Source organism: Cebidichthys violaceus, unplaced genomic scaffold (assembly GCF_023349555.1).
Source record: "Cebidichthys violaceus isolate CVI_PGR_0920_01 unplaced genomic scaffold, fCebVio1.0.p SCAF_9, whole genome shotgun sequence".
NCBI classification, from domain to species: domain Eukaryota; kingdom Metazoa; phylum Chordata; class Actinopteri; order Perciformes; family Stichaeidae; genus Cebidichthys; species Cebidichthys violaceus.
The window spans coordinates 11,727,913-11,742,046 of NW_027176975.1; the positions used below are offsets into that span (position 1 = coordinate 11,727,913).

Here is a 14,134-nt window from a genome sequence, read left to right on the forward strand (position 1 = left end):
TTGCTATTTTATTGACATGCAGCAAACAGCAGTGGTGGAACAAAGGCCACTCAGCACCTATTGAGAGAGCAGGCCTGCAGACACGGTGGTTGATTAGCGATTCGACACGGGGACCCTGGACTGTGTAGCACATAATGAGAGCTTAGGGAGCAAGCCATGAGCCGATGGGGGAGGGAGGTACAACGGAGAGGGGATAGGGATAGGAGAGGGGAAAGGCGGGCTTCAACCATAAGGAATTGATTTCCTACAATAGAAGATTGATATATGAGTAAAAGGGCTCCAAAGGAAAAAAAAACAAGGGTATGGGCAGATTCTAAATCCTTAAGCTACAGCATTGGTAATGTGTTTATATATAAACAGTTAGAGGATAAGCCCTAAATCCACTGCCAAGCTAAATGGTTTATGCATCTTTTTTGTTTGTTTACTTCTGTGTCAATTAGGCAAATTGGTCCAACATCCCTGACGAGCAAGAGATCTAAAGTGAGTGGATTTTGCATTCATGTCCAAAAGCTTCTATCTCCCTGAACACCACACTAACCTCGTCTTCACCTTTCATGTGGCCTCAGAGAGATGTTAACAGAGTCAGATGTGCATGATGGCAGTTGTGTGTGTGCTTCCCCCCCCCCCCCCCCCCCTTCTTCGTCTACACGCTCTCTCCTTCCTTTGTTCCTCTGGTCTAATCCAGTATGTGTGGGCCGGTAAGTTTAATGGAAACAATTTATTAAGTCCGGCTTAAAATGCCATCTGCAGCTAAGCCTCCCAAAGCCGCTAAGCTCCTGGTTTCGCCCCGGAGCTTGCTGTGTTCACGCTTACTGTAATGCTCTGTTTAAAATGAGCACAACGGGTCAAAATTAATCAGGATTACAAGGGCACAAATCCACTTCAGAAATGGGTTTTCTACCAATCTTGCTCCTGCTATCCCAAGATGCCCCAGGTTTGTCTGGTGGACCGCACACCACACAGGTTTACCCTCGAAACCATAGCAGGTAGCACCTAGCTAGGACAGCAGGACCTCAGAGAGTACAAGGAGGCAGGAAACCCACAGAAACAACATTCAACATAGTCACTGAAGATTCCAAAGTGTTCTTCTCAGATATTTCTAGCTGCTGACAGCTAGGCGATAACTCCCCACCACTTCCATAGGCACAGCATTGTGAAATGTTATAAGAAGGCCTAGCAGTGAAGTGTTTATCTGTGCTCTGTGGAGGTGCCCTTTACATGCTCAGCAGCTACATTTAGCTTCTCATTCGCCTTCAAGCAAGTGACAACAGTAAACTCTGAGCTGCAATTCAATAAGAGTAGCCCTGAGTGGAGCACAAGTTTTCATAGCGCTTTTACTTAAACATACCATCCTCCAGGAAATCAATAATTTACAGGAGGTTTAAGACAGAAATAAACAAACAATACCTGTTAGATAATGCTTGCCCTTTGCTGTACCTTCCTACCTCTAAATCACCAACACAGACAGACATTCAGCAGAACGTGTCCTAGCTCTTGGATAACAATATCCAAAGAGAACTGCACAGTGTGTGCTGTGTTATTACAGATACTATTAGCCTGTTTTATCTGTACTGACGTAGAGATGACGAAAAGCAAATATGAGAGAAAGAAGGCAATGGTGTCTGGGTTTTGCCCAAAACCATGTTCTGTGTGCATAATTACAGCGCTCTGCCTTCGCTGATTACTATGTTGGTCTTTCCTCTCCTCTATTAACCCTGAACCGTTTCATTAACATGACAGACTGTGGGCCTGTGTGCAATTTGGACTTAACCTCAACTGTTTGTACCCGTAACTGCTCACAAAAATAAAGTTCAGAGAGGAGCACAATGTTGAAAGGCAAGGAAGAGTTAAATGAAATAACACTCATTACCTAGAGAAATGTACAAGCCAAACATCATCACAGCATTATATATTTATGTGTGCTATGATTTGTGTGCGTATGTGTGCATCTGTGAGTGTCTCCAAGCCAACAGCTCGACAGGCCTGGTGATCAGAGGAAAGCTGGCTTTTCATTGGTCCCACAGGACCGTGAGCGAGACCGGTAATGGGACACATACGCCGCATTCTAAACCAGAGGAAAACAGCCTGTGGGCTGCTTTGTAGTACACACACACACACACACACACACACACACACACACACACACACACACACACACACACACACACACACACAGACAGAAAAAACAGTTTAGGCCAAAAACAAACACTGTCCTAGAATCCATTACAGCTCAAAACAACATTGGAATGGAAGAAAAGAGCCGGTTGGGGGCAGCTTTGCCATTGTAGCGTGATAACATCGTCACCAAATCACTTCATCAAACTGTTTATTTCTTTTCTGCCTCACCCTTTCTAACCCCTAATTCTAATCTGGTGCCCTTCTTCCACATTACCCCAAAAGGATCTGGTTGATCTGTGTGACAATCAGGAGAGACTCCTGAGAGACTGATTGGATTGTCTGGGTGTAATTCCAGAGTCCTAATCCTCAGCCTCGTGTGCACATTAGCAAGATCCACAGAGCCCTCCATTTGCCAGCTGACATGGATGGGGTATTTGAGTGTGTGTAAAAGACAATGGCTGTGTATGTGACTGTACTAGCGGTTCTTCACAGCAGAGTTTACATGCAGCCATGTTCTGTACAGGCATACAGGAAAAGTAAGTCAACATCCTGACAGCTGACAGCAGCACTAGTCCAGCAGCCTGGTGGAGAATAGATGGTTTTGGACGCGGCCTAGTTGTTTTCTAAACCATGCAAGTCTGGAAGTCATTGTCATTGTGAACGCTGGTTTCACGAGGCCGACGCTGGTCACGGGTCATCTACATCACACTGCCGACAGGCCTGGTTTCTCTCCTCCTTGTCAGCCATGCTTTTCCACTTAGCGGTCTAAACTATTGTGCTAAACCAAGCAACACCTTCATATGCTATTTAGAGGGAATGTAGCTTTCACAGTGGATGTTCTGATGTGGAGGTGAATAAAATGGAGGTAAACGCAGACCTCTAATTTGTTGTTACCAAAAGACAGGAGGTAGATTTATGCTCTTCCTTTTGCAGGTAACAATGACCTTTTTTCCTGTGCTAATAATATATAATCTATCCATAATTAGTTTAAAAAGTGTTACATTTACCTCAGAAAATGTTCAACATTTGTGACAAATATTAGGCAAATACAGAAAACAGAAAGCAGTAAGGAAGAGTAAAATATGTCTATGTGACATTCCAGTTTACACTAACTTTGTGTGTATTATGATGACATTTTTAACAGTCCAGTTGAGGCAAGGTGATCTATTTGTCAAGCCTGTCTAGCAGAAATCCCCCCTCCCAAACCCTCCTCATATAACCTCAGTTTACACTGTTCTGCACTTCCACCTCCTTCACCCTCTGCCTGTGTTAATGGCCCTGCTTCCTGGTTCCTGCCCTGGGGGGACGTGGTCTGCATGCTGCTATCTGTCACTAGTAGGCTGATCGCACCTCTCCTCCCTTCCCTGCCTCCCTGCATCCACAACTTGACACCTTTCCCCCTGCTCTGACCTGGCTAGCATCATTGTGTTTAAAGAATATACAGGTGCAGACATTCTATACCCACATGATATACACCAACACATGTATGTGGTTGAACGCACATGGACACACAAAAACACAAAATCATGTGAGATCATGCATGAACATAGAAATGCTAAATCTTTATAATCCATATATGTGCATATGTTAACGCACAGAGTAACACAGAGTTTGTGTTGTCTGGGGGGCTGACAAAGCTCTTTCTCTCTCTTTCCTTTGGCATCTATTATGGTCCAGGCCTGCTGTCAGAGAGCTTGTATTGCCTGAGGGAAGTTCCCATTTGTGGGAGCATGTGGCAGGGAGGCTCTAAATCCCCTCTAATGAACCAATATGTAGGAAGGCTAAGCCTTTGGCGGGGTCGTCCAGCAAACGCCACTCTGTGCTCAGGCAAAAATGTATGCATATGTAGTCACCAGACCTTGTTTATGTCTGCTGACATTTAAATTTGAATGGGAGCTGCAGGATTAGAGTGGAGGAGATTTGGACCCATTCGCCAAAGCCCATTTGTTGTTATGAGTATGAATGAGGCAGAACAGGAAAGATCAAGAGGGGAATAGAGAAAACAGAGCTGGCTCTTACCTTTGGGTGTGGTGGGGGAAAAGAGCTTCTCCGATCCTACATCAGACACCTAGAAAAACAAGAAGGGAGACCTTGAGTGGATTTGTCTGATGAGCTGAATCTGTGGGAAAGTTTTGTCAATCCAATTAAAAAAAAAACCTGACTCATATAATTATCCTCATTATTCATCAAAGGTAATGCAAGCACTGACATGCATTTTGTCTGTCTGGTAAAAGGCCAATTCAGCCACAAATGTGGCCACTAGTGCCTGGAGGAAAAGTCCAGCTGCCACTACTGCATTACACAGTCAATCAAAATACTCTAATCAGCCAGCAAGAAGAGCTCCCTCTCTACCTGATGGTCCATGTCTGGCTTTTTCCTGTCAAGGCAACATTAGGTGGCACTGTTGTGCCACCTGAAAATCCTCAGAAGAAATGCTGTCAAAGACGGAGGAAGTCAGTAAGGTGGCTATGCAGCATCAGAGCACAAAGGCTCCTGCATACACACTGCCACTCAGAAATCACATTTTGTTCTGCGATATCTTCGAACAGAATAACCAATCTCATTAATATAATGTAATTATACTCTAAAAGCAAAATCCTTATTTCACAAATTCAGTATTAAAGACAATATCAGCCCATACTGGAAGTAAACAGATGATAGGTAAACAACATGATCATTTGTTGGGTCAAAAACAGTTGTTACTCTTTTGGGTGATGTGACTGACGATGAGCACTGTAAACCTGGTATTAAAAATGTAGGTTGAGTCATTTGAAGGAGAAAAGCGTCTCACTATGAAGTGATAGTGGAGCCTTCTAGACTAAACACTGCAAGGTATTTTCCTCTCTGCTTTAGATGGATATGTAGAATCTGGCAAGCACCACCTAAATCAAAACACGTCATACATTTTACACATGTTCACTGGCCAGATGGGAAATGTTTAAACACTATGACCAAAAAGCAGTAAATCCACACAAAACCTGGTATTGTGCAAAATACCGTAGCGAAAAATCTATGTGCTTGGAAGATAATATTAACAAAGAAAATCCGCTTCAGCCTGTAATATCAGCCCATAGAGGAGTTTTCTTTAAAGCCAATATTTCCCTTTGCTTTGCTTGCCTCTCATCTGGGTTCTGCACACTTAGAATAAGCTGCAAGAGCTGAACATATGTTCTGCCCAAAGGGCCCGAGTGTCCTTAACTGCCATGCTTGTGTTTTATGCGGCACAAAAGGAGCATATGTAAAGAATGAACAGTGAATCAGAGTGAGTGCAAGAGCGACAGAGACAAAAAGAGAAAGCAAATCATCTTGTAAACACAGATGGCTGTCCTTGGCATCCGTTTTAGTTCTTCACAAGTGTTTTGAGGACGTCCTCTTCTTTCCAAGACCTCCCAATTTCTTCTTCACTGCCACTGTGTTACTGTTCTCCACCGTGTTTGTCTGTCTGATTTTCTCAACAATTTGCGTAATTCACCAAGCAGACATATAAAATAAATATAAAAGCAATAATGGAAACAACAAAGCAGGCTACAACATGAATAACGCCCTAAAATGATCTGTTGATAACTATGGACATATTGGCCACAACACACATGACAAATAAAATGAACAAGTCTGTAAATCTTCTGATAATATATTTGTTCTCAGAGTCAGATCATTTAAATTTGAATCATGCAAACAATATGTTTGACATTATTAGACTCTTTAAAAGTGCCATATTCAGCAATGAACCTCAGCCTTTACTAAAGTGGTTGCTACCATGTTAGTTATGAGATTAATAAACTACAGTATATATCGTAAGATTTCAACAACCAGTCAACCGGTGTGTTTAAGGAAGTTCAATTGCTTGATGCAAACATCAGAAGAGGTCAATAACACCTCTTTAATAAGTGTAACATTTAATGGAGGGCAAATACTCAGCTGAAAGGAGATGTTTCCTGTTTCCTCTTACAGTAGACGAGGCAAAAGACTACAGAGGAAAGAAAGAGTGTTGTGCATTGCCCTCTTTCAGTCTCCCAGAACCAGGCGCCAGGCTACAACACAGGCTCTTTGTTAGCTTTGGACGACATTAAACGCTCCAGTACCAAGCCTCAGCAGTGCAGCAGCACAACCTCAGCCTTGAATCATGACCCCGGAGGCCCTGGAAGAAAAATATGGGCTCAGAATGAAATGAAGCTTGTCAAATGGACACGGGAGCTGGCTCAGGGACTTGCTTAGTGTGGCACGGGGTCACAAAAGCAAAAAAGACAGGCTAGGTCATGCCATGACTCAGTACAACAGTTAAAACAATTGCTATGACCTGAGTGCTTATCCAGAGAGCAATGCAGACATAACGTTCCTGAGAAAGAGAACAGAAAATGCTGTGTTTACCAAGTGCCAAGACGACCTACTTCTCCTTATTCCTATTCGGGCTATTTTGGGTGTGCAGTGAGACGTTTTATTTTCCAAACATATTCCAAGTAACATCAACAACCAATATTTAGGTTTTAAAGCTGTGTTTTGCACCTGCCAAGTCTGCATGAGTCAGTCGTATAATCCACAATTACAAGGCCGGCTTACAAAAGCACTTCTTAAAAAGGCATGTCAAAGCAGAGCCCTGATTTGGCTAGCTGTTGTTTTTGTAGAACTTTCTGGGTTTCGCTGGTCAAGTTGACATTTTTTCACGGGGCTGTGCTGCTGGCAGTCTGAGCTGCATGCGGTTGCGGTGTGCAGAGGTCATGTATAACAAATTCTTCACACTCTCTTTGTTGAGGCAACCCTGACTGCCATAAAAAACAGACAGGGAAAGACGAGACAGAGGAAAAATATATAAAAAGAAAAAGAGACAGACAAAGAAAAAAGAGAGGAGCAAAGGCCAGGTTTTCCAAAGGAAACAGGGACATTTAAACATAAAAAAATAATGGGGTAAATTCAAGCCACATTGCCTGGGAGCCAAAAGCCCTTGGAGCGGGCCGCAGGAAGCCTGACCTTTGAGGGGGCCGTCTGCTATCTGAGCCTGGGGCTTCAGGGGCCTGGCCTCCTCTCTGGAGGGCCGTCAGCAGGCCTCAGCTTTCCTTCCCTATTCTATTCATTAGCCATGCTTTATGATTCAGCTTCCTCTGAGCCACACAAGAGCTCCCTTAGGAAAGAGACTGCTGGAGAGAGGGAGAAAAAAGGGAGTGAGACAGAGGGAGGGGGAAAAAAGCAAGAAGGAGGTCATAGGGCCCAGCCGGGGCCCAGCTCTCAGCAGCTGTGAAATCCTTCCGTTTCCTCGGCAGGCGTAAAAAGAATGAGGGGGAGAAAGAAAAAGACGGAGGCCAGGGAGGGAGCTGGGCCAGTAAACCCACCATCAGTGGGGGAGTGCTAACTCCCTAAAGAGCCACATGCAGAACCATAATTCTCAGATTTAGCAAATGCCAAATTACAAATTACACTGCTGTTTGTTTTAAAAAGTCCCCAACTTCCCTGAACACCAATGACTTATTGGCTGCATAAATCTCTTGATAATAGCAAAGCCGCAGAGGGAGAGCAAAGAGGCAGAAACCTTCGCTAGCAATAAGTGAGACATTTACTGCTCGGCGAAATGCATTTGCTGTCACAGCAAAAAAGAGGGGGGGGGGGGGGGAATGAACATTTTCCATGTACACATCGCTTTTACTTAACAACACAGCAAGCTAATTAATTTGGAAAATCTGCGACAAGCTTAATTGCACTTTTTTTTTGTGGTAAAATGCTTCCGTGCTTAATATAAGCACAATGGGGCGACTGAGAGAGGCAATGCAGGCAGCAAGGGAGGGCGTTATAATCAACAGAATAACCTTCAGGCATAAATTTATGAAAGACATTGATCAGTTAAGGCTGTGATTTCACCGAGACAGGAAGGTCAGCAATTACCCAGATTCAATTAACCTCATTTAGTAAAGACTGCTGAGAGACCAATTTCTCCCCCCAGAACCCCCCCACCCACCGAACCCCCTGCTTTATATCAAACGATCCCCATGCCGTCCATCTACCTTTGATCCGAGAGCTCCCATTGCATGCTTTGCATTCCGTGGAGCTGAGCAAATTATTTCCAAACAGGAAGAAATCTTGGAGCCAGAGGTTAGGTATACCCAGACTAAATAAAACCAAACTCCTAAAACGTTCCCCCCCTATCCCAGCAAAGCAGGTAAAGCCCTTCCCCTCCCTGGTAGAGATACAATTTTTACACAGGCTGGCAGCGCTATCACAACAGCTGTAGCGTGAAAACAAAGAAACCTGTAAGTAGGCTTTGTTGTGGGCTCATGTCTGCAAAGACTATAATTACAATTTAGTTCTGAGTCATTTGGCGCATGCTATGTTCTTGACAGATTACTGTAGGACAAGCGGTAAAGCGACTAATCTTAACACTTATATACCACAAAACCAAATATGAGCCAACACGTTTTCAACATGACATTTCCCTCACTTGACAAGGAAACTCAATATCAAGACTAATTTAACGGGCAGTGCAAAAGATGGTCAGTTGTACAAAACGATACATACAGGAAGATGAAAATAAACACAACACCCATTAGTGCATAGCTAGAAGTATGTTGTCCTACTCTGTAATCATGGGTGATAGAGCACAGAAACAGACAAAACACATTGTTATGCATTCTAAATATCTTGGCATAGGCAAAGACAGTTAATGGGCCTGTATTAGAGTACACTGCTACTCAGTGCTGTATTAATTTGCCACAACATGGCATTGAAAGACTTATCAGAGAGCTTGAAAGAAAAGGTAACAAAAAAACAAATCCCAAGAGAGTAAGTAGGAGAAGAAGTGAAGCGGCCAAAAGGGCACATATCCTGGCATGGACCATCAGGCCGTCAATTACCCAAGCCAAACCTGACTGTCCATGGATACACACTCACCACACCTCCCACCTACATGCATGCACGCACGCACGCACGCACGCACGCACGCACGCACGCACGCACGCACGCACACACGCACACACACACACACACACACACACACACACACACACACACACACTGTTAATTTACTTTCTTGCTTGGTGTTTCATCACTGTCAACTTCCTCCTTCACTGCCCTTTCTTCCAATTTTCCATTTACTGTCACCTCAAGTCCTTAGTCCCTTTTCTTTTAAGGGTTGTACTGGTATATTTTTTTGTTAAAGCAAAAATCTCATTGACCAATTCCACAATGGTTGTCTTAAGGATATACTTGAATGATTCTAATGTGATGTTCTAATTTTAAGTGAGAGTATGTTTGTTTTCTGTGTATAAAAAGGTCACACAATGATCTTGAACACTGACAAAAAGGAGCTTATCAGTACTGATATGGTAAAAACACCTATCAGTCATCAGCAGGGGCCTGGTTTTCTCTGTCCATGTGGGAGTAGCTCGCTGCTTTGATGAACACTTCTATCAGCACCCACTCAGGCCCCTCTCGCCCTTTCACCCCAGACATCCGCTAATGCTACTTTACCAATAGATACAGCATTAGATGTCGCACAGTGGGTCTACGGTTTCTGATGCTGCAACAGGAGACACCAAATTAATTATCCCCCCTTGCATTTGTCCTCACGCTGTTGCAAAAACGTAATGACCTCCCGAGCGGTCGTTTATTATAAGCCGCAGCAGTGCTACACATTCCCAGGGCAGGGAACAGGCACCATTTACCTCACCTCCAATTCCGACCCGCCGCCGCCACCGCCTGCTTGTCAGAACAGGTGTGGGCCAGCAAGACTGCAGACCCCCAGCGAGCATGCTGGGATATACAGCGTGAACGGAAAAGAGAGAAGAAACCTCCCACGCAACTGTCAACCAACAGATACTCGCCTCAACTGGAGCATCATTAAGATGATAATGAATTCCATAGTGACTGTGTAGAATGGAGTGGTCTCCCCTTGCACACACACAAAAAACACACAAACCTCACTTAGCCCGAGTGCCATTTTCTTAGGCATGTATAACACGTGTGTGTGTGTGTGTGTGTGTGTGTGTGTGTGTGTGTGTGTTTGTACGACAGAGGGCCTGGGCTGACAACTCTTGCTCCCTCTCCCCCTAGCAACAGACGTAGGGAAATGAATGCCGAGAGAGGAACAGGGGGGGCTTGAGCTTTGTGTAAAATATTACCCTTCGTCTCGCTTACCGCACTCCACACCACCACTCCTGCCGCCCTTCCCTCCTCTGGCTGTGCAGCAGTTGCTAGCCCTTATCACGGCTGCCTGTCAGTTTAGTATACAAATTAGCAGTCTATCAGGGGAATGCAGGGGCCTGTTTCATCAGAAGGGCAGAGGCATGTATTGCATTAAAGCCTCTCGCCACTGCAGACAGAAAGGGTCACAAATCAACGCCTCAGCAGGCCCACAGCCAGCACTAACCAGATAAGGAAAAATGAAGGAAAAAGGACAAGGCATATTTCACCAGAGAGAATCCAGACCTGCTCAAACTCCCCGCAAAGGCCCAGGATCAAACATGGCTGGTAGGGGGGTAGAAAGACGGACGAGGTCACAAATCACAACTCCAGCCCCACAGATTAAAGAGTAACAAAAAAAAAAAGACATGAGAAACAGGTATGGAATTATAAAATGTCAGCGACAGAGTCAGGGGAACTGCTTTCAGTTGATTATCGACTAGAATTTGCAGAAAATTAGGGCTAGCTAATGCCCACTTTCTCCTGTGAAGTGAACCTGTGCATGTTAATACCAGCAGAGACAAAACGCCTGCGAAGGGCTCTCATTAAGTGGCATAATGCAATGAGGCACAGTCTAAATTGCGGCAATAAAAGCCGACAGACAAATCATCTCAACCATCGCAATCCATTTAACTCAATTAATGCAACACCAGATCCAAGCTCAGTGGTTTAATAGCATGCGTAGCTCCCCTCCCTTGTCAGGCTTAGGGGAATAAGGGGGGCACCAGGAGAGAGAGTTAGTAGTATTTCTTTTAGGGTGAGATAAGGGTCAGTGTGGCACAGCCATTGTGCTATGATTAAGTCCTGTTTGAGACCATGGAAATGGGGAAGGAGAGAGAAAGACAGCAAGATAAAGGCAATGTGAGACGGAAAAACAAAAGCAGGTGATAGCAGTAGCTCTGTTTGGCTCAGCAAAGCTGACTATGGAAAAGGCGTGGCCCCTTTTCCTTTTTAATGTCGAAATGTGTGCCAGCAGCGATAAGAACGGCAGGTAATCTCCCGGTGGAATCAGGGGGCTGTTCGTCATTACTCTCTGGCCCTGATATAGATCAGAGCTCCGGTGGCTTCTCCTAGCTCTCCAGGCTTCTTCGCAGCTGAGATGGCAGATAGCCCTTTAAGACACGGCTCACTGCTCCCTGATTGGCTGGTCAACAGCCACAACCAAATCCCGGCTCCCTTGGGGCAACTGTGAAGAGGTATGATAGGACGGGTCACGGAAACTCACTGTCCCCATATCCACATCATCCTTTTGTTGTAAAGCCTTTACCCCATTGTCAGTGTGGGTGGTGGAAAGTAAAAAAGCCTTTCTGGATGTTATTGTCTGAGAGGCAGGATAACAGGCAGGCAGATTATTTCAAAAACAGCTTTCTCCAGAGCTCTCACAATGCGGCACCGTTGTTGCTGTGGAGAGGATCCTGGAGATAATAATAATATTCCTAGTCAGAGCCATTTCTGCAGTAGAGCTGCCTTCTAACAGAGAGATACACATCATTCTGACTGGCCCGTCGTGACATAATCGCCCTGCAGAGAGCTGCAGGCAAGCTTGGTAGGCAAACCACCTCTCACTGCAGCTTGTTAAGAGAAAGGTGGCTTTAAGCACAGCTCAATAGAAACTCCGATTGAACTTGTTGTTTTTTTCACTCCATCTGAACAATGTCTAGGTGAGTCATAGCCCACCTCAGGCTACACAAGTTACATTCTTCCTTTCTTCCTCTCTCTTAAGACTGTACTGCGCTTTTGACTTGGATAAATTCGCTAAGAGGGGAGGGAAAAAAAACAAACTCGGCAGGATCTTAAATAATGCAGCGATAAAAAAGCTGTGACCCTTTCCCTTGCCTCAACCCACACACAGTGAATTTCTTCTGCAGTGAAAGACAGCACACAAAGAGAAGAGAAGGCAGCGCTGGCACTACATGGAAATGTGTGGTAGGCATTGGTTTGCTCCTCTGGGCACGGACACCTTTAATGAGAGGAAAAAATGCGCAGCAAGAGGCAGATCTCACCCGTACTATGCCAGTGATTTTGAGAAGTATGAATCACCTCCTCTCTAACACAAATAAATATTGTTCTAATACCAGTGGGCTAAGAAAACTATGGGGGATCCTCACCCCAGTCATTCTGCATCCTAAACCCTACACCGTGCACACACTTGATGCCTGTGACCCCTGACCTTTCAGCTTCGCTCTCTGCTGAGCTCAGTTTATCTGTGCGATTGAGGGTGTGAAGTTGTTGATACTGGTTTTGTAACAGTAGCTCTCTTAAACTACAACAGCAGCTGAAATACGTTGAAGGGAATTTAGGAATTCATCTTGGCATCTTGCTCGTATGTCTGCTGCAACAGAGAAAGTCGGCCAGGCTATCAGGATCAATGCAGCCACTTGTCCTGAAAAAAGGAACGAAGGGGACGTTGGGGAGGTGGCAAGTGGGGGAGTGGAAAACTGGAAATGGGGTTAGGGAAATGTCCCATTGGTCTCACATTACCATCCCCCTGCCACTTTAAGCCACACTATCCAACCCTGCTAGCACAAACAAACATGGTATGCACTATATAAAGGAGTCTCAGACCTCCAAAGCCCTCAGGTCATGTTAGAAAGGGATGTGGCACGTTAAGTGGAATTTACTTTTGATGCAGACATCAGGACTCAGGTTTCTGGCAGCTTTAACCCAAGCTACCCCCCCGAGGCCTCAATGCAGGGTTGGACAGGACACCCAACGCCCAGGCAGCCACCTTTAGAAATACCTTCACCGCTCAGCTGCGCTTACAACAGGGGGAGACTGACAGTGGTGGTGGTTGGGGGGGGGGGGGGGGGGGGGGTGTCACTGTTTCCAGTGAAAGATACTGTACAATAGACAGACTTTCATTTCATTACCAAACACAGAGAGGTGAGATTGCTCCTGGAAGAAAAGAGACATTTTTTTTTATAGTATTCGCTTCTTGCTATATATAAGCTGCTGCTGAGGTCTGTTCTGTTTAGTGTGTTGTGTTCTGAGGTTACAGCAGAAATTTAATATAGAATGTGGACCCCAGCAGCCCACAGTACGTCCACTGCTTCGTCACAGCAATGCATCCTTTTTGACTTTGATGTTGTCTTTTCATTGACATCTTTATTTCAGGGTTTTCACTCTAATCTGTAGCTCTGACCCCCCTCCCCCCCGCTCTCACACACACCGTTTTTTCATGACATGGCATAGCAATTGAGCTCTTCTGTCATCTGTCAGTGACAGTCCAGATGTGTGACTTAATGTGGGGTGGGTGGGAGTGTATAAATAACCATGATGACATATCAGGGGGACATGCCGGGAGCTTTGCTCTGTAAGGGAGAAGGTGATGGAGGGGGGTGCTGAGTTAACTGCGTACCTCTAGGGAGTCCAGCACAAGCTAGTTTAACGCCAACGCGACAACTGCAGAGACCTTGTGAGAGAGCTTATGGCTTTAGACTTCACACTTACTGTGTAACATCATTCTCACACACCACACTGTGACCTGACCTTGACAGCGGCCATGTTTGTGGTGGTTTTCAATTACAATGGTCAGTCACTACTGCAACTGTATGGGAAATAGTTTTTTATTGCATGGACTTAAGATATCTGTAGCTGTACAGAGTAATGACAGCCTTTCAATTCATTAATGGAGGTCAGTTTTATTAGAGTTCAGCTCATTATTGCACTCACAACAAACTGCATTTCCGGTAATTACACAATAATACCATCCTAATGCATAATTGTCTATTTTGTGAGCTTTTCTGCTTTTATGAGAGCAAGTGAACTCTGTATAAACCCACCGTCTGTTATCTCTGATAATAACATAACACCTGTGGAGGAATTTGATCTGGCAGCCATCCGAACACAAATC

The 14,134-nt window shown here is 44.8% G+C and overlaps 1 protein-coding gene across 2 annotated transcripts in view; it reads right to left on the reverse strand.

Annotated features, from left to right (window-relative positions):
- The window catches only part of fbrsl1 (fibrosin-like 1), a 261,462-nt gene that overhangs the window by 30,731 nt on the left and 216,597 nt on the right, over positions 1–14,134 (reverse strand). For both annotated transcript variants that reach the window (XM_068703416.1, XM_068703415.1), the window contains one exon: positions 4,138–4,186. In XM_068703416.1, the coding sequence (XP_068559517.1) occupies positions 4,138–4,186 (49 nt within the window). The remainder of the gene's footprint in view (positions 1–4,137; positions 4,187–14,134) is intronic.